Source organism: Podarcis raffonei, chromosome 14 (genome assembly GCF_027172205.1).
Source record: "Podarcis raffonei isolate rPodRaf1 chromosome 14, rPodRaf1.pri, whole genome shotgun sequence".
In the NCBI taxonomy this organism is placed as follows: domain Eukaryota; kingdom Metazoa; phylum Chordata; class Lepidosauria; order Squamata; family Lacertidae; genus Podarcis; species Podarcis raffonei.
In genome coordinates this window covers 14,452,438-14,473,821 of record NC_070615.1, presented here as the reverse complement: position 1 = coordinate 14,473,821, position 21,384 = coordinate 14,452,438, and the positions used below count along the sequence as shown (strand labels likewise).

The window sequence follows — 21,384 nt, the reverse complement described above, 5'->3', positions numbered from 1 at the left end:
TGCACTTAAAACAGCTGCTGCCTATACTAGAGACTGTAAAACTCTAAAAATAGAACAGTAACTTTGTAACTGTTTTGAGAATCAGAACAAGATACGCATCAAAAACTTAAAGAAGCATTATGTAACAGTCGTACTGACTTTGACAGATAGTTGACACAATACAAGTAACTAATCTTAGTATCTGCACAGTAAAAACCAAGATTCATTTTTCTGAAATTCTTAAAGAAACACACCCAAGAAATTCAATTTCCACAGATAAATAAATAAATGTAAATAAAATGTAACATTTTAAAGTCACCTCAAACAATATTTTCAATTTGCCAGTTTTATTACTGAAGTACCTAATTAAAATTAAACAATCCACTACCTACTGCAGGTCACATATGACTGCAGCAGACATCTGTAAGAATATGATTTCTAGTTCTAGGATTGTTGTTTTCTTGAGCTACTGGCAATAGAAAGACATAATTAATATTTACATAGCTTAAAGGTACGTTTTGTCTCACATGTCTTAGCATACATTTAAATAAACTCACCTAAATAGAATGAAAACAAACCGTTTTCAAAATGCTTCTTGATTATTATAGAATCATAGAACTGTTGAAAGGGATCACAGGGATCATCTAGTCGAACCACCTGTAATGCAGGACTCTTTTTGTCCAACATGGGGCTTAATCCCAAGACCCTGAGATTAAGAGTCTCATTCTTTACCAACTGAGCTCTCCAAGTTAACACATGATCATTTAACATAACCAGAAATCTGAATTAAGGAGAGTAATAATTTGCAACTCCTATTTGCATGGTCACTTAATCTGGAGAAACCTCCCTTACTTAAAATTATTCATTTGTTCCAGGCTGCAGTGCAATCGCCATGATTTGGGAGTAAGGCCTATTGAATTAAGTTTCCCATAAACATGTATAAACATTTACACTCAAGGGGTAAATCAGAGACTGAAGAGAGTAAACCACCCCTGGCAACATCAAGGACTCTTCATTTCATTTCTCTTTCCTCTTAGGGTTAGTGATCATGAAAGCAACAGACGGATTGTTTTTTTTCTAGTGGGGGAGTGATAGCTTCAGAGAGAAGCACAATGACCTATGAATGACCTGACAGAAAGGTTACAGGCTGAAATGCCCTTTCTGCTGACAATCCTGAGGCAGTCCAACTACCTCTAAACCTTAACTATGTAAACAAGTCCTAGGAAAGTATAAAAAGAGGCCTGAACTTACCAAGGAGTGAACGAAACCTCCAAATTTCCTTTCAAGCTCAACTGAGAATAGGTATTTACAAAATATTGCTAGTAATTGCTTAAATGTTTTGCTTAAAGCATGAAGCATTATATTCACAGCCAATCTGCTTGGACAGAAACACCACTTCAGCATAAGCTTGGAGCTGTTGTCACAGATATCCAATCCAAATTTTTATTATGGTCATAGACCAGCATAAGATAAAAGCACCTCCATACATAAACAAAACATGCTAGATAGGCAATAGGGCAGCACGTACTCATACTCTCAGTTACAGTAGAGCAGCATAAGATAAAAACATGTAAAACATGTAAATCAAACCTTCAGTTTTAGACCTGCTGTCTGACATATGTCAATCATAGCAGCACAATATCTGGCAACTGAATATGTTATATCAGGATTTATATCTTGGGAGCAGTAAGGAGATATGGAATTGTCCTATGTGTCCTGGAAATTTGTGTATTATCGGCAGGATAAACCTAGCACGTATGTTTGTGTAATACTGGATAAAAACATGTTCAATTGTTTCTATGTGCTCAGAGCTGCAGGGGCATTTTCTCACCTCATAAGGCGTCTTCCAAAAATGGCCTTCCTGGATGGCTGAAGGGAGAACCTGGCAATGAGCCAGAGTGAACGCTCTTCACTCTTTTGGTATTTCAAATTAGTTAAATATGCCACTGAGGTGGTGAGATACCTACTGGTTTCACTAATGATGAAATCTGGGAATCTGGCTAGATCTGACTGATGTTCAATCTCAACCACACACTGTTTAATGGGGTGGTTTTTTTGCCTGTTTAAAGCCCATGCCTAGTAAAAGCTGTGGGGTAAGACCTAGAGTTAGCATTTTGTCTACCACTGCTCGTTTCCATGTTGTTTGAAAGCCATCCTTTAATGTTAGGGAAGCAAGTAAAAGGATAGTCTAAGCCAGAAGTTAAGTGCGGCCATTCACACCCTAGCCTCTGCTCTTACAAAACTTGTTTCAAGACATAGCGTAGCATTTGAAATTCATTTTGGCACTTGAAGAGCTGATCTTAGGAACGTAAGATTGTACCAGTTCCAGTGATGTGAGATAAGTGAAGGGGCCTAGTTAGGCACCCTACAAAAGCTGTGTGATCAATTTTTATGAATCTCCAAGAGCTGTCCAGTATCCACAGATGCTATTCAAGACTATTCCAAATCCACAATTTTGTGGTGCATTAAGATTTGCAAGAAATCCCAGTTTGAGCTGTGATGTACAACTAGGTGTGTGTTCAAATCTGGATGGCCTTGTTTTTAAAAATTTGCCTATCCCCCCCCCCAACTGTTGTGGATAGAGCCATCACAGGTGCCAGGAAAAGGGGATGCCAAAGAATCTACCCAACTCCCACACTCCCACTTTATGCACACCTGCTGAAGCCTAGCTGCAGATATGTGAAAGGGAGCGGAAGTGGCAGAAGAGATGTTTTTAATGAATCTCTGTACATGGTAGGAAGTTGTGGGGTTAAGAGGATCAGTATGTCACTGCTGTCTGGAGTAATATGGAAGCCAGGGAGATAAAGAACACTTTGTCGAGGAAATAATAGGTATCGTGTCTACAGGTTTGTCTTCTGCAGAACTAAGAGTGTGTCTATGGGCAGCTGTAAGATGTGGCTTATCATTCTCCCCATTCCTTATGTCAGGGGTGGGGAACCTTCAGATTTTGGCAACGCTGGCTATTGATAATGGGTGTTGGGTTCCAACAATATCTCATTCCTCTGCGAGGGGAGAGGGGCTGCAGTACACAATATTTAAGAAGTCCTGCCCAGTGGCCTCCTTTCCCCCTCCCCATATCAAATTACCGTATTTTTTGCACCATAACACTCACTTTTTTCCTCCTAGAAAGTAAGGGGAAATGTCTGTGCGTGTTATGGAGCGAATGCCCGCGGGTGGCGGGGGAGATCTGCTGCAGTCGTGAGCAGAGGATCCATGGTTCCCCTTCCTTCCCTCCTCTGTGGTTACAAAGCATGGATCCACATGGATCCTCAGGATTTTTGCATTGGGCTACTCCAAACTCACTGTCAGATCACATGTCTGTGGCTACAGCATGAACCACAAAAATCACATATCCACTATTTCGTTTAGAATATTTTTTTTCTTGTTTTCCTCCTCTAAAAACTACGTGCGTGTTATGGTCTGGTGCATGTTATAGAGCGAAAAATACGGTAGCTACCTTACACGCTAGAGGCATCTGAATGGGTAGACTGTGGGATTGGCAGGCATAGTGATGGTGAAGTGAGATAAAGCTTATCTGCTTTGCATAGTTTTGTGATATTATCTATGGGGATTACAAAAAAGGCTGCATGCTAGCCTCTTTCTGATTTATTACGACACCATAGGAGTCACATCCTATGGAAATACTGTAGTAAGGTGTCACTTCCAGGAACTGCTTAACTAAAAAACAAACGAAAACCCCAGGAGTAACAATAGCCTGGATGCTGCAAGGATTTATGTTAGGGGGGTAGGACATCCACCTGTCAACACCCTCTGTCTAGCATATTCAGAATGAAATGTCTGAACAACAGCTGTTTTAAATTACTTTCTTTTGACCCTAAGTGCTCAGAAAAATCTGTTAAAATCTTTCTACAATTTATAATTTTAGTCAAATATTTTTATTTATTTACTTGAGGGGGGACAGCTGCCCCTCCTGCACACGCCCATGAGCCCGGGGCTCAATATGCTATGCAGATCTTCTTCATGTGGGAAGCGTTCAGTTTGAAAATCAAATGTTTTTTTAAGAGGGGAGGGACTTGTTAACATAAGAGACTCTCTGTCAGGTCAGACCAAAGGTCCTTCTTGTCCAGCATCTCATTCCAAGCGACAAGCCAAAGAAGTCTAACTCTCCTGCCCTTGCCTCTCAGTAACCAACTTTTTTTTTAACACAATGTTTTTCTTCTTCCTCCTCCTCCTCCCCATTTTAACTTCACAACAACCCTGTGAGGTAGGTTTGGCTGAGAGTGGTCAGTAACTGGCATTTAATGGCATTCTGCCTCTGAACCCAACCAAGGCTATCATGCCTAATGGGCACGATAGACCAACCTATCCTTTTGCACTATTGGGGGGGGGGAGAAGAATCCCCAGCCTTGTTACCTTTTGTTATGTCCCTTTGCTACTGTTTTCTAAAGCCTTGGGGTGCACGATTTGTCTGAGATTGTGGTAGCATCGGGGAGGCATTTGTGGATTTCCTTAAGGGCCCTAAGTGCCTTCCATTCATACACTCTGACACCATCCAGCCAATTAAAATAATATTCTAAACTACAATTCCCATCATTGCGGTAGGATCAGGGAGGCGTTTGTCGATTTCCTTAAGGGCCCTAAGTGCCTTCCATTCACACCCTTTGGCACCATCCAGCCAACGAAAATAATATTCTAAACTACAATTCCCACCATCACCTCGATCACTGGCCATGGAGGCAGGGGCTGATGTCCAAGAACATCTGGAGAGCACCACGCTACCCCTGCTTTCTTCTGTATGCTCCTCGGGGCAGGAACCCATAATTTCTTCTCTCTGCTACCGTTACTCATGTTAAAAGTGCCGTGAGCGCCAGGGATCGTCCGCTTTCTAAGAGGAGGAACGTGGCGCAGGGGCCCAGAAGCCTTTTGCTCCCCCCCCCCAGCCACCTGCTTGCGCGGCGACCCCCATCTCGCTCCTTCCAAGGGCTCCCGGCAGATTTATTGGAGCCACGAAGGGGCAGGTTCCGGGGCTAAGCCCGACTCCCAGCCACAAGCCGCCTCGCATGGCCGGGAAGGACGGCTATGGCGCCCTCCTCGGGGGAAACTCTCCTCAGCTCCAGGCAATAGAGAGAGAGAGAGGGAGAGAGAGACCCAGCCCCCCCCCCTGCGGCCCCCATTTCGCTTCCCTTTCTTCTCCCCCCCCCCCTCACCATTCTCCTCAGGGTCGGGCAACGGGGTCTCGGCGCCGGCGGCTCTGGCTCTCCTCACGCCGGGCGGCGTCGGCTCCTGCTCCTGCTCGTGGTTCGGCTTCGGCGGTGGCGGGGCCTGTCTCCATCTATCGGCGCTGAGCTCGGCGGCGGCTGCTGCGCGGGGCCGGGCGGGAAGAAGAAGAAGAAGGAGGAGGAGAGAAGGCCGCCGCGCGAGGTGGGCGCTCCAAACTGGGCCCGCGGGGAGTCGCGCCTGAGGGGGCGGCCGGAGCAGCGGCGAAGGCTCGGGGTAGGAGGCTCCGGCTGGGGATCCAGAGCGGAGGGCGGCGGCGGCGGCAGCGGCGGCGGCGAAGGCAGCAACAGCGGCGGCGGCAGCGGCAGGAGCGGCCTGGCGGCTCTTTCTCATAATTGTGCGACTGGCCCGGCTCGAGCGCAGCGGCGTGGCCGCGTCAGCTCGCGCAGCCCCGCCCGGCCTTTCTCCCGCCTTTTCCTGGCTCGGCCTGCGTTTCCCTCACGAGCTGCGCGTCGGTCGCGCTCGCCTCAGAGGGAGCAGAAGGGGTCGGGTGCTGAGGGGAGTATTCTTGGCGGAGGGGTGTCAAAAGCGAAGCTAGAAGGGCCCTCCGTAGTAGTAGTAGTGAGGATGATGATGATGATAATAATAGATAAATAAACAAACAGGGGATTTTGGGGGTGGGGTGGCAGGAGCGATGCTAGAAGGGCCCTTTGTAGTAGTAGTAGTAGTACAGTAGTAGAAAGAAGAAGAAGAAAGAAACGGGATTTTGGGGGCGGAATGGCAGAAGCGAAGCTAGAAGGGCCCTTCATCAATAATAATAATAATAATAATAACGGGATTTTTGGGGGTGGCAGGAGCGAAGCTAGAAGGGCCCTTCGTAAAAATAATATTAAATATAATAACTTAGGGGGGGTGACAGGAGCGAAGCTAGAAGGGCCCTTCGTAAAAATAATATTAAATATAATAACTTAGGGGGGGTGACAGGAGCGAAGCTAGAAGGGCCCTTCGTAAAAATAATATTAAATATAATAACTTAGGGGGGGTGGCAGGAGCAAAGCTAGAAAGGCCCTTCATCAATAATAATAATGTTAATAATAATGGGATTTTTGGGGGTGGCAGGAGCGAAGCTAGAAGGGCCATTCGTAAATAATAATGATAACAGGTAATTTTTTGGGACGGGGTGGCAGGAGTGAAGCTAGAAGTAAATAGTAGTAGTAGTAATTTTCTTTACAATATATTATTATTATTATTATTATTATTATTATTCTCACTCTTCTTACATTTCAATTTAGTATGCTCCCATTCACCCTAAGGTCCCAGGAACTTAATTAACAGTCAATGTAACAAATAATAACAATAATAATAGTAATGGGGAAAGTATATAATTTACCTGAAAAACTACTTTAAACAACTAAATTCATTAGCAGGGGTGATGTAAAACTTGTAGCTAAAAAAAATGAAATAAGGGTTAGTAAAAATTGGAATGTTAAAAGAGATGCAGGGGGAATAATTATAACACAAGGATCCACAAAAGGGGAAGGAGGGAAGCCAAAGGGTTATGTGTTTTATTTTTTTCTTACTTGACACTTCTAAACTTTGAAAAAATCAGTTTTTTAAAATATGATGGTGATGGTGATAATTATACCCCACCCCTCTGGTGGGTCTCCCCAGCTACTCTGGGCAGCTTCCAACACATATGAAAACATAATAAAACATCAAACATTTAAAACTTCCCGATGCAAGGCTGCCTTCAGATGTCTTCTAAAAGTTGTGTAGAATAATACCTTTATTAAAACACAGTGTTAAACAAAACAGTTCAAAGCAACTTCACAGTCACATTTAAAAAATGCATTGTTCGGAATACGTTGTTTGAAATGGTACACGCTCGTTCATAGACATGCCAGGAAAGTTTCACCTGCTAAATGCCTGCCTGTTAGGCAGAGGATAAAGTTACAGAAGTCTCTGGTGTTTAACAACATGTACAGAGCAACACCCTGCCCCACCCCCTTAGAGTCTTTAAAATGTGATGCTTCACTTTCTCCTGTTGTTTGTCCTGGTCCAAAGCAATCCTGTTTAGCCTGCTTCATGCATTATACACTAAAAATGCTTGGTTGTAATGAAACCTCACAGTGTTTTACAAAAAGAATGAAACAGTAAAATTATCAGTAAAGAAACTTAAAACCAACTATTTAAAACCTAAGTAAAATCAATTGTAAGCTAAAAACCAGATTAAAACATGTTCCACACAAACATGTTTTTAGCAGGTGCCGAAAAAGTATAGTGAAGGCACCTGCCTGGTGTCAGTAGGCAGGGAGTGCCAATGCGTGGGTACAGCCACATTAAAAAATCAATTTCTTAGAAATGTGTAACAGGAATTAAGTGACACCTGCAACAGGACCAGTTCCACAGATCAAAGCAGTTGAGTGGGAATAAATTGGGTAAGGTAATATCACAAGCAAGCTGGTCCCAAGCTGTTATGGGCTTCAAATACTAATAGTAACACCTTGAACTTGGCCCTGTAGCACATCTGTCACTAGTGCAGGTCCCTAAGCAGAGGTGTTCTATGCTAACTCCTGTCAGCAATTGTGCTGCAGCATTCTACACTACCTGCAGCTTCCAGACCTAGTACAATGAAAACTCCACACAGCACATTCTAGTAATCCAGTCTCGAACATTATTAAGTTTGCTTTAATTTTTAATTAGGCACAAATTCCTCATTTTCTTTTTATTAAAATTTTCCTACTTTGAATGCTCAGCGAGCAATGTAAATATAAGTCAGCATGAAATAGCAGATTATTATTATTATTACTCTTATAATTACTATTTTATTTTGGGCCTGATGTCTTGGTGAGAATTTTTAACCGCTGGCTTTAATGTCCTCTTCAATGCTGAGTTTGTACAATGTTTATGGATTTATTGTATGCTTCTACATTTTGTTATGGTGTTTGGTTTTTGCAAACCACCTTGTCAATATTTTTGAGAAAAGGCAGCTTCAAAATGCTGAAAATAGAAGATTGGTATGCCAGCATTGATTAAAAGTTTCCAAAATTTGTTTGAAACAATACACTTAAAAAGAACTAAAGTTAAAGTGTCCCTGGACTCCAAAGTAAATTTATGTGACACTGAAACTCAAAATAAATGGGATACCCTATATCATATGTATCTGTGATATAACATATCATATCATATACAGTTGTACCCTGGTTCTCGAATGCCTTGGTACTCTTACGTTGTGGCTCCCAAACACCGAAAACCCAGAAGTGTTCTGGTTCTTGAACATTTTTTGGAAGCCGAAAGTCTGAAGCTCCTGCAGCCAATTGGAAGCTGCACCTTGATTTTAAAACAGTTTTGGGAGTCAAATGTACTTCCAGAACAGATTATGTTCGAGAACCAAGGTACAACTGTATATGATATGATACGAAGTATTAGTGCAAGTAGATAAATAGGTACCACTGCAGCGGGAAGGTAAATGATGTTTCTGTGTGCTCTGGCACTTGTCACAATGTCCCGTTGCACCAGAAGCGGTTTAGTCATGCTAGCCACATGACCCGGAAAGTTGTCTGTGGACAAACTCCGGCTTCCTCAGCCTGAAAGTGAGATGAATGCCACACCCCATAGACGCCAGTCATTTACCATTTATCTGTGATGAGGGGACTCCCCCTTCAATCCTAACAATAAATGTTATTCAATCAAAATTGCCATGCTTCAAATGAATGATGACATTTTAACATTGCAACAAAATAAGGAAATAGGTGTCCCTCAAACGGGAGTGTATGCCATTTGGCTTGTAGACATAAGAATTACATTGCATGAGAGAGAACTGTAGACTAGAAATCAAACCTGCACACTTACTTAGGAGTAACCCCCCACTGAACTCAGTGGACTATTTCAGTGTATAGGATTCACCTTATTTACAAAAAATGGCTCATAAACCCAGATTATTAACCACCAGTGCTCAAAACAAATGCTCAGAACAGTGACTGTTGAAGCTCACTAAGCCCAACTCTTCCAGACTTTCTTGTTCAGAAACAATAAAGTCTGCAAGGTTTTTACCACTAATTTTCTTTTTTACACTGCCAGTAGAGAGATCAGATTTCAGATTCCATGTCCATGGAAAAAAATAAATTAAGAGTACTATAAAAGTCACACACTCGGCCCCTCAGGGCAGGAAATATTTTGCATCAATATTTAGCAACTTGCTTCTGCACAACATGACAGGAGTTCAAATAAATGTTTAAAATTACTGTATAAGGAAGCTTTTGATGGGCAGAAGTTTTTGCCATCTTATAAACTTGCTTAACTGGAATAATTTTTTTCAGTTCATCCATTAAACTTAATTGGAATAGGAAATGAAGAATGGTATACATAGGGCTGGATCCAAAGATCAATAAAACTCGTTTTATTAGTCTAAATAGGCTAATAAGCAAATCCCCCCCCCCATTGCATGTCAAGCTGGATTTTGAAACAGAAAGGAGTTTTAAAAGCATTTTGCAACACTACTAGAGGGTCAGTTGTTCAAGGTCATAATTCCGTTAGGTTAACTACAAGCTCCTCATGGAAAACTAGTTCTTTGAATTCCAACCATGGTGGGATACTTTAAAAAAGCAAAAATAAATCTGAATGACATTTCCAAAATTTTGCCCATGGTGAAGCAATCCTTGCAGCTTCCCCCATTGGCTTACATCCTAGTTTACTGCCTTGTTTCTCAACCTGCTTTAAAGATTTGCAAACGCATGTTCAGTAATGATCAGGCCTTTTGGCAGAAGCCTCGCATGACCATTTACCATAGGGTAAAAGTGGTCGTACTTAAAAGCTGAAAAAATTGGCACTTCAAGACTGGCCAAGTGGTTACAAGTTCAAAGTTATGAGATTATTGCCATTGTTCACAAGCTATGAACATGGTTGTAAAGAAGCTTATAAACCTGCAAATAATAAAAAATCACATCCTTCAGGTGTATCCACATGTTCCAAATGTGCATTAAGCTATAGCATTAATTATATTCAAAAGTGAGTTTAAAATAGTATGCATTGAAAACCAGTTCATTATTTCTAGCACATTATACCTCTGTGCTGGGCTATGGGTAATGATTATTTTCACTGCCTTCGTTGTGAGCTTACTCAACCAGAACAAAAAATACATTATAGAGTAGCTAATTTGTTCTCATCCCTGTTTTGTTATTTTAAACTTATCAGGATCAGAACATTCTCTTCTCTCATGTTTGGAAAATAGCTGGAACACTATTAATCTAGAGCCATAGATAAAAGTAATAACCCAGTGCCATCTCTGTTGTCCCAAATCTTAGCCTGGAATATTGGGTCACCAGCTTCTTTCAAGGAGACAAGAAGATAGAGCATTTTCAGTCAAATTATAACATGATCCCACAGCAACAGACAAATCAATGAATCAGTTGCATTTGGTTTATATTCTAAGTCAGAATAACTCATCTAAAAAATAAAAAGTAGGTTACTCAAATCCACTTGTAACTCTTCACAGTTCAACAGATAGAATAAATTTGTGCAGTAAAGGCCAGCCAGTGATATTTAAAATAAATCAAACACATTTCTACTCCCAAATTCATAGAAGACAGAAAGACCTAAAATATTTTTTAAGATTTGGGGGACTAATTATTATATGTATAGACCAGTTCCTGGCATGAAGCCATTAAAGCAGATTACAGGGTAAATATGGTGGGTGGGGACAAAAACTCAAACTCTAAGAACAATAAAATAAATTCAACAAACTCTAAAGCAATAAAACCATCCGTTCAAACTATTTAAAAAATCATATATAAAATTGATCTTCCATATATGACTGGGTTACACCTCAGGGAAAAACTTCCTGAATGAAAATGTCTTCATTGGGCACCTAAACATCATGTTCTTTAAATGTATGGCCTTAGTTATGAGATTTCTAAAGCCAGTACTGTATCTGTACTTGGCTGGAGGAAAGTTGAACAGTGTACGTCCAGGCAACAAGGAAATTGCTGTAGCAAAAAGATATGCCATTTCAAAATAAGATTTCGATACTAGATATCAAGAGGATGTCAACAATTGCCAGCTAATTATGTGAAATTAGCCTCCATCTACTCCCTTTGGTGGCTGGTTCCAGGCTGGCTCCATATTCTCATTGGTAGATCTCAGTAATTTTCAGCCCTGGGGATAAAACGTTTAAGAAACCCTGACTGACAGTCTGTTGCTGCTTTTTGCTTTTTATTTGTTTCTACCTTTCAGTGAACTTACATACTTGATATTCTGTTTTATTTGTAGTCTGTGTGGGCTGTGTTTGAAAACTATATTTGATCCAACTGCACCATAGCATGTTCTCCAGTGGAGGCTGATTGGAAGCAGGCAAGACCAGGATTTTAATTTATTTATTTCTCACAGCATGTTCGCAGCTAGCAAACAGCTTGGGGATGACTAGTTTAATAAGCAGAATATTTCCATTTTAATATCCTTGAATAATGCAGACTATACACTTGAGATAATACACTATGTGGGGGACTGGGGGATCCACACATTTCAGCCACTCCTCTTGAAAACAAATTTAATGGTTGTCCTCTAGTCTGCCAGCATAGCAGGAAATCTACCTGCATATCAATGATACCAAAAGCGTCATTGACTTTTACCCAGCCCATACAATTTGTGCCTTTGAAAATAAATTATGCATCATTATACATCATTATGCATACCTACTAAATTGTGTTGTATCAGTTCCTAGTGATTAATACTTCCAAACCAACAGACATTTCCCTTCCATAATAATTAGATACAGTGTAAGTATGGGAACGTAAAAGTGGAGGTGGCTGTGAGAGGAAAGGGAATCACATGCCCAATACAGCACAAACACCTTTCCTGGAATTTTCCCAGGAGATAAGCCATCAGGTACACTGTAACTGATCTGCTGATTTGAGGAAATTTAAGGCTGTGTGCACATTGCCAGCTTAAAACGCAACTAGGTCATTCTGTTTCTCAGTTTGAATATGAATTGTGGCTGTCGCATGCAAAAAAAAAAAAAAAAAAGGTAAAGGACCCCTGGACGGTTAAGTCCAGTCAAAGGCAACTATGGGCTTATGGCGCTCATCTCACTTTCAGGCCAAGGGAGCCGGTGTTTGTCCACAGACAGCTTTCCGGGTCATGTAGCCAGCAGGACTAAACCACTTCTGGTGCAATGGGACACTGTGACGGAAGCCAGGGCACACGGGACAGAGCAATGGGGACTCACTCCGTTGCAGGAATTGGCAAGCCCAAGAAGCTCAGTGGAAGGGCACTGGGTGCGGAGTAAATGTACACAGCCTCTGTCTACAAAGCACAGTTAGTAAAATAGTAATGTTCCCCTTCCCTCAGCAGCAAGTTGTGCTAATAAATGATAGCACTGCTGTGACTAATCCCCATGATGGAGACAATGGATTGTGTTAGAATTAGAATCACATTATTTTTGCTAGGCTAGGAACTAAGAGAACTAACCATACCTGGAGCAGATCCTGCATCCTGTCCATGGAGCCACTTTAGAAATTACATGTCAGCATACCACGTTATGCTGCATTAATTATCAGACACTTTAAAGAACAGTTGTGAATATAGCAAAAGTGTATGCTCTGCTCTGTTTTGCAGAAGTAGAGTCACCTGCTACTGATGCCACTGGATTAGACTGAGGCATTCCCCACCGCACATACACAATTTACAGCTTCAGATAAAACACCATATGATAAAGTAAAGCCACAGGGATTTGTGGTAGATCATTTAATTGCTGTTTGCATGCTTGAGACCAGGCTGAGACATAGCTGGTAAGGTAGGGGCCCTAACAAAGCAAAACAAGGGTCCGGTGGGGAGGGGTTGAATTCCATATGCACATAGCTTCATACCTGTCATGTTTTAAGCATCTGGTAGCAATCCAACAGGAAGGAGCTTGAAAGGAAACAGAATAGTTGAATTATGAACACTACATCGTTTATTTGCAGCTAATGTGTTTAAAAATTAGCTGTCCTTCACAACAAAACAAGTATTCTACCATATAAACCTGCGGCCCTCTGGATGTTATTGGACGCTAACTCTCATCAGCTCTAGCCAGAATGGCCAACAGCCAAGGATGATGGGAGTTGTAGCCTTACAACATCTCAAGGACCATAGGTTCCCCACAGGGTTGGCCCACCCACGAGGCTGCCTTGGGCAGCAGGATCCATAAGGGCAGCAGATCCCAATGTAGATCTTTATTCCCCGTCTTCGCTCACCCATTCTTCCCTGTTGGGGAGGTGTGTGCCATTTTGTGATTTGCTCCAGGGGCCCAAATGTCTCAGGCTGGGCCTGGTTCCCCACCCCACCCCACCTAAACTAATGGTGTGTGGTTTCTGTGCCCCTCATAGAGGTTACCTCCCTGTTTCAAACAGAATCGTACTCGGGCACTGAAGTGCAATCAGGGCCGGCCCGTCCATGAGGTGGACTGAGGCAGCTGCCTCTGGTGGGGAAATCCAAGGTGCGGCACCCGCTCAGAACCCCATGAGCTCACTCCCATTGCCACTGGAGAAGTGAGAAGTGGCAGCAACCCCCTGGTTCTGATGAGATCTCACAAGAGCTCCACAAGATCTCACGGGGCTATTGCAAGACCAGAAGCCACTGCTGCCGCCGCAACTCCTCACTTCTCCAGTGCTGCCACAAGCAATACACCACCACTGGGGATCTTACTGAAACCAGCACCACTTCTCACTTCTCCAGCACTCCCCCATCCCAATAGAAGTGAGGAGAAGCAGCTTTGGCTTCTGGCAAGATCTCACAGGACTCTTGCGAGATTTTACTGGAAGCCACCATGGCCGCCACAGCCTCTTCTCACTTCTCCCATGGTTGTGGTGGTGGCCAGAGAAATGAGAAGCAGCAGCGGCAGTGGCTTCCACATCCCAGCGAGATCTTGTGGACCTCTCAAGTTCCCACCAGAAGCCACCACCACAGTCACACAATCACTGACAGTGAGGCTTCAAGGGCGGGGTGTGTGTGGAAGCAACAGGGGAACAACACCTTCCCATTTTGCCTCAGGCTGCAAAACAGGGTGGGCTGCCCCTGGGTGTAATAGGCAAAGCGTTGTGTGGCTGTAAGAACTTGGTAGCAAGTCTTCCCTTCATCTACAAAATTCCCTGAATAACCTTAGGGCAATCTAATGTCCTTTGCAGGTTACTCTAAGGACAACACTAGACAACGTGGTATAGATTTCCATTACTGAACTTAAATTCATACTTGACAGGGAATCTCCTGTAGAGGCATTCGACAAACCATTATCACTCAGCCCACTTTAATTCACAAGTCTTGTTATGAGACTAGTAGCTGTTCTGCGTCTTGGAGTTTATGGCAATACTAGTAGTAGTTTAGTCTTAACACACTGCTGCAATTTTATCTCAGAAACCATCGTGTGACTTGCAGTACCCTTCTAACAGCTGGAATAGGTATTCTCAGCAGCATATTGAGTCTTTTGTTTTATGGAAAGAATATTAATGACAGACAAACTTCCCTGAAAGACACTTTGCTGACCATGATCACCAATCTTCCCATGTTTCATGAAATCATTGGATTTGTTTTAGAGCAGTAGTCTTCCACCTTTTCAGACCCAGACTTAGCTTGAACCCAAGCATGCATTTGGACCCATATCGTATATATTTGTGGTGGTGCTGCTGCAGCTAGATCAGGCTGTGACCTGGTAGTGGTTTCTGACCCATCTGTTGAAGACCAGTGTTGAGATCTCATGCTCAGTTGAAATGGGGCAGCCGTGAGCTCAGAGAGGCCTGGCCAGTGACATATGGATGCCACATATTTTCTACCTCCCAGTTCCTGAAAATCACATAAGAGGAGAGTGTTTTGTCACTCAGGTTTGAAAACGACTTTTATCCAGAGATTTCCCACCCTCTTCTTCATACATACATACATACATACATGCATACATAGTTTTATTTGTATGCTACCCTTCCATAGTTCAAACAAATGTAGTCATATACAATAAACAAAATATTAAAAAACACAACCAAATTGAACAATTTCAACATATATCACTAAGATCTAAAATAAAGATACAAAAAAATATCAATAATGGCAACAACACCCCCCCCCAAAAAAACCCTAAGCAACACCCCAGTGCAAGAGTATATTCAGGTGATCTGCAAGAAATGTCAATGTGACCTCTTGAACATATAATAACCCAAACCAGTATTATCCTTGCTCTCATAAATGTCATAATTACTGTCAACTTGGCATAGTGCTTTTGTAAATACATTTGTCATAAAGTGTCACCATTCCAGCTCCTCCCTTTTTTACGCTGTGTGTGTGTCTGAAGATTAACATTTGCAATCGCCAAACCATTCAGCAAGATGTGATTATAACAAAAACAGGGTCGAACTGTCCTTTACACACTGTCACCTGGGAATAGTTTGTTTTCCCTCTGAACTTCTGTTATTGATTTGTGTGCAGTTTGCTCTTCAGAGGGTCCATATGCTCCTGAGGCTGAAATTCCTGCACGTCTATGAGTTAGACCCATTGAACCCACTGGAACAGATGAATAAAAACACGTAGAAGCAAGTACAGAGAATATTAAGAAGCTGCCTTATACCGAGTCAGACTAATGTCCATTGAGCTCAATATTGTCTACACTGACTGGCAGCAGGTCTCCGGGGTTTCCCAGCCCTACCCAGAGATGCCAGGGTTTGAACCTAGGACCTTCTGCATTCAAAAGCAGATGCTCTACCATAGATCTGCAGCCCTTGCCCCAAAGCCTAAAGTGCTCTAAAAACACATTTGCACTCTTCTTTTCCTTATGTTAAGGGACGCGGGTGGCGCTGTGGGTAAATGCCTCAGCGCCTAGGACTTGCCGATCGCATGGTCGGCGGTTCGAATCCCCACGGCGGGGTGCGCTCCCGTCGTTCGGTCCCAGCGCCTGCCAACCTAGCAGTTCGAAAGCACCTCCGGGTGCAAGTAGATAAATAGGGGCCGCTTACCAGCGGGAAGGTAAACGGCATTCCATGTGCTGCACTGGCTCGCCAGATGCAGCTTGTCACGCTGGCCACGTGACCTGGAAGTGTCTCCGGACAGCGCTGGCTCCCGGCCTCTAGAGTGAGATCAGCGCACAACCCTAGAGTCTGGCAAGACTGGCCCGTACGGGCAGGGGTACCTTTACCTTTACCTTTCCTTATGTTCTCAATTTGAAGTAACTGGATCCAATCACTCACAACAACATAACGTTTTCGTTGTCCCCCACCACCTTTTGTAGTCATACCAGCAGAGATAATTCAGGTGCTGAATAAGTTCAGAACTCCCTTATAGGTCTCTGTTACATATTTTCCTGCTATTGTTTGTGTTAATGGTAGCCTAACTCTAGACATCTGTCTTTTGTTTCCAGATGTTTCTTGTTCCAGATCTATCAGCTGTGAATGAGGAGGAAGGAAACAAGTTTTATTTTAGATAGCTCAGCTATATGGTGATACGGAGGAAAGGGGGGGCATACTTTCCTCTACCCATTTACTGACTACCACTGGGTCCGAGGCGATGACCTCAAGGGAGCCCACTCCCACAAGGACCCTTCAATGTCTCACAAGCACCACACTCCACCCCAAACCCCAATAAAGTGCCTCTTTCCCTTCCTTTCCACGAGCGAAATAAGCTCAAATATATTTCTGTATTTTCTCTGCTATGCCTATTCACACTCCACCATGCCCAACCCTAACATTCTGGGGCTATGGACACATTACCGTTTATTCTGCTGTTTGATGTGTTTCCCCTCAAAGCAATTTCCATCCACTTTCAAAACATAAGCCACAACTGAGCCGATGTGTGTGCATTCGAGACAGCCATTGTGCATGCACAGATAACAGCTTCATTAATGGGAGTTTGGGGAGCGAGGTTGCAGATATAACGTTAATGCACAGCGGGCGAAGACATCCCCATTCTGCTATCTGGTGTGTACAGCAATGTGCAAATGCGACTTGATATACATTGTAGGCTGCTAATGTGTACATGGCCTATTTGTAAAAAGAGATGACTAAAGATCTAAAAGCAGGGGAACAAACCTGAATAGGAAGGATGAAAGAATCCAGTGCTTTTTTTCTGAGGAGGGGACGCAGGGGTATACAAACCCCTAAACCAGGGGTCAGCAAACATTTTCAGCAATGGGCTGGTCCACTGTCCCTCAGACCTTGTGGAGGGCTGGACTATATATTTGGGGGGGGGGTGAATGAACAAATTCCTATGCCTCACAAATAACCCAGAGGTGCATTTTAAATAAAAGCACACATTCTGCTCATGTAAAAACACCAGGCAGGCCCCACAAATAACCCAGAGATGCATTTTAAATAAAAGGACACATTCTACTCATGTAAAAAAAAACATGCTGATTCCCAGACCGTCCACGGGCCAGATTTAGAAGGCGATTGGGCCGGATCCAGCCCTCGGGCCTTATTTTGCTTACCCATGCCCTAAACATTTTGTGAATCTAAGTTTGGCCTCAGTGAGGGACAGTATTTCAATATGAGTAGGAAAATGAGAGTACCCCTAAACATTTTTTTTTGGGGGGGGAAGCACTGGAAGACTCCATTTAGTGCATCCATTGCACTGAATATTAATATGAATTGTATTTTATTCCTTCCTTTATTTATTACATTGCATTTTATTGTATTGGAAATTTAATTCTATAAAATTCCAATTGCTGTAACGTGTAGAAAAACAACTGTGGTCTGCAATATTCCAGTGGTCCATGGTCCAGGAGGTGGGGTGAGTATGGGAACCAAGGAATCAGCAGCTTTCATACTGTCATCAGAGGAACCCTATGGTTCAATGAGAACATCAGTAAAAGTGAGCAAGCCTTCCTACGAGACCTCTTATCCCACTGTGACCTAATAATCCCCTGCAATGCGCAGCCAGAAGGGTGTGGTGGGCGAACAACTGTGAGGCTCAGAGAACAAAGAGGATGCCACCTTTCTGTCCCAAGAAAGGAAGGACCGCTTCAAGAAAGGTAGCTCCCCAGGGAAGATTTCTAGAATTCCTTGAGGAACTTGGGAGATTTGAAACACAAAACACTTTACACAGTACTTAAGGGATGTTCTCTCTCTATCAAAGAATAGGCATCACAAAGGATTCTGGGGCAAAAGGTTTTTCTGTGGGAGAGGCCTGGAGGTTCTCAGCAGAAAAGTCAATAGAGGGTTGATTCCCCGGAGATAGAAAATTTGAAAAACGTGCTGATTAGGACATAATCTCGGGCAATTGTGTGCACTGCTCTATTCCTGCTACTCGTGAAGGTGATATGCGGTATCAGTTTGATCTCAACCAAATTGGCCTGGGTACCTCTTATCTCATGGGTTGATAGCTCACTGAACCGGTTGTAACTTGATCTCGCTGCAATAAAACTACTGCAGGCGGTGAAAAGCCTCTAAAATAAATATGTTACAGGGACAAGGGGCAATCTTACCAGAAACACAGAAGAGTTTTCTTTTTTTACTTTGGGAAAAGGGGGCTTTATTTTCAGAATAATTATTATAAAGCATCTAAGCACTTTAGACGCTGAAGTTCAGAGTCATAAAAGTTAAAAACTATCTCGTGTGACGAAAGTAATGCCTTTATTTGTCACTTTTTGTTCCCAGGGGTTGATGGAGCGGCCAAGTCATCAAAATGAGGATGGAGATGCACTTGGTTCCTGCCATCTGGATTCTGTCAAGGTGTGGAGCAGGAGCACTTTTGAGATCATGTCACAGCCCTAGTTTTACACCCAAATCACAGGGAATATAAAACAAGAACAGTGGCTTTGTTATTGCAGCAAATTTCTCCCACCGAAGAAATAATGGAACAAATCCACCATGCCTCTTAAAAAGCTTATTCCTATGGGCCAGGCATGTCCAAAGTCTGTTTTGGGGGCCTAATCCGGCCTGCTGGTTGGTTTAATCCGGCCCCTGTGGCAGTTTATTTCCTGGGGTAAAATCCCCCCCCCCAAAGCTCAACAACTTAAATCCTTAAAAACCTCAACCACTTTGGGGTAAAAAAGCTCAAAAACTTCACTCCTAAAAAAAAGCTCAAAAGTTTGCTTCATCAAATCTGGCCCTCTTTGAAAAAAGTTTGGGCACCCCTGCTATAGGCCAAACACTTTTAAACTGAAGTCTCAAAGAAGAACTCACAGGGTGTGCGCTTATGAAGTGTAAATCAGACAGTAATCAGGAAGATAGTATGGGCAATTGCAATCACGTAAATTCCTCTCTCGACGTCTGCGTTTATGGCTTTTCAGCCTCACCTTTTCCAAAACTGGTTTGCACTTTGCAGTGAACCAGATCTTACAAACATATCGCAGGACTGGGGAACCTTCAGCCCTCCAGAAGTGGTGAAACTAGAACTCCTATCATCCCCGCCCACTGGGATTGTAGTTCAGCAACATCTGATGGGCCAAAGGTTCCCCTTCTTGACATATCGTAAGATGCCGTCCCACAATTCTGTCCAGCTAAGTCCCCCTTCAACATTTACACTCCTAATTTGTCTTTTTGTTTGGTCTTCTCCAAGTACTTTTTGTAGGATTGGAATGTTTGCATTGCCTGATACATTAAATGTTCTACCCAGCAGTAAAATCCATAGTTCACATCTATTAACGACCATCCAATTAGGCCTCAAAAATCCTATGCCTACTGAAATATTCTGTAAAACTTGCAGTAATCCTCATTTATTATATTTTGGAAACTTTTTTTTTTTAAGCTACACTAATCTTGTCAAGTGTTTCATTTTTCAAGCTTTACAACACTGTTGGCGAAAGAAATACTGGGTGCCTTAATGTAGGCTGCTAGGAGTGTGGGAAAATAACCTTTACGTTGTGTAGCTCTCCAATTTTACTGCCTATTTATGCTTCCATCTTTAAAGCTAATGGGCATCTTTAAAGGAGAACATTTTCAAATTGCAAATTAATTGTGTTGTGAGAGATGGTAAAGCATTAATTTCTTGTTTCTTAGTTGACCTTATTGTCCTTAAATTACAGCCCTCAAGACACTATTCCCACTGAAGGCAGACCGCTCAAGCATAAATAGCACCTGAATTTTAATCACCAATTCTTGTTACTGTTAAGTCAGTGCATGTACGAAACCCTGTCTAAATAGCAACGTGAAATGTGGTGCACAGGATAACAAGGTCATTGAAACCAATTTGGGTTTTTTTCCATTTTAACTTGTTCCACATTGTCGCTAAAAGCTGGAATGTTTGAAGTCCTGGGTGGAGACAAATAATGAAATGTTCCAAGTTGAATGTTCCTGCCACAGCTTCACCTTGTGGAGTTGTTTCATAGCTCAAGATTAAAGGAAGCACTAGAATTACCATGCTGGCTGAAGAAAATGATGGTAAGCCACACAACCTTGCAGAATATTCAGGACTCGGGGTGTGGGGTTTTCTGGTCATTTAACTGACATACTTTTTTCCACCTCTGAACTTAGGCAAGGATGTGTCCTTGCTGATTTTATTTATACTTGGCCGATCTTCCCACATATTTGGGCTCAACATCTTCACACCCTCCTAAACTCACCACTATCAATGTTTACATTTTCTTATGCACAGATGATGCTGTCTTAATCTCACAATGCCGGCTAGGGCTCTGTCCACTGGAGATGACTGCAGGAAATAATTTATAACTATTAACTTTGTGAAGTCAAAGGTAATGGTGTTTTCAAAAAGGAAGACCAAGTATTCCTGGGCCATGGATAGCCACAGATTAGAACAAGTTGATTTCTGCAGCTATTTCAGGATCTGGTTTCATGACTGTCAACAATTGGACTGCGCTTGACAAATTAGCAAAGGCAAAAGCAGGGCATACGGTAAGAGCATTACTTTGATTTTGTTTCCCCTTCACAAAAGGTGGTGAATCCGTTCCAGCAGCAATATGAGTGAACACAGCAAAAGCTGTGAAGCAGATTTTATACGGTGCCTCAATCTGGTTACTCTCAGAGTATGTTGGAAGCTGAAATGGAAATGGAGGTGATCTGAGTGCAACAGAGAGGTGAGTGTGGATCCTGCCTGAAGCCTGGTCGTGGGCTAGGGCCATGCCAGGACCCACTGGGGACCTATATCATAGGGCTCCCCCTGCTGGTGGTTTACCCTTAGTGTGACTCCCTGCAGACAGGCAGGAGATAGGATATAGTCTGGTTCCACCCAGTATCAAACCACTCACATCTGTAACCAATAAAGTTGTGGCCTATTTTTGCCCATTAACCTAAATTATCATGTCCATGTGTGTTTATTATGTAT

General features: G+C 42.7%; 1 protein-coding gene and 1 long non-coding RNA gene across 5 annotated transcripts in view; one reads left to right on the top strand and one right to left on the bottom strand.

Moving 5' to 3' along the window:
* TRPM7 (transient receptor potential cation channel subfamily M member 7) overlaps positions 1 to 5,256 on the bottom strand; it is a 77,215-nt gene extending 71,959 nt beyond the window's left edge. For all 3 annotated transcript variants that reach the window (XM_053365101.1, XM_053365100.1, XM_053365103.1), the window contains exon 1: positions 5,148 to 5,256. In XM_053365101.1, the coding sequence (XP_053221076.1) occupies positions 5,148 to 5,150 (3 nt within the window). In that variant the 5' untranslated portion in view covers positions 5,151 to 5,256. The remainder of the gene's footprint in view (positions 1 to 5,147) is intronic.
* A 12,086-nt stretch (positions 5,257 to 17,342) lies between these two features.
* On the top strand, positions 17,343 to 21,354 carry LOC128401741 (uncharacterized). Of its 2 annotated transcripts, XR_008327529.1 has the most exons (3): positions 17,343 to 17,973; positions 18,759 to 18,833; positions 20,129 to 21,354. It is a non-coding gene; the product is annotated as an uncharacterized LOC128401741 (long non-coding RNA). The 2 variants fall into 2 exon arrangements; XR_008327528.1 differs by having other exon boundaries at positions 18,759 to 21,354.
* Positions 21,355 to 21,384: the final 30 nt, after the last annotated feature.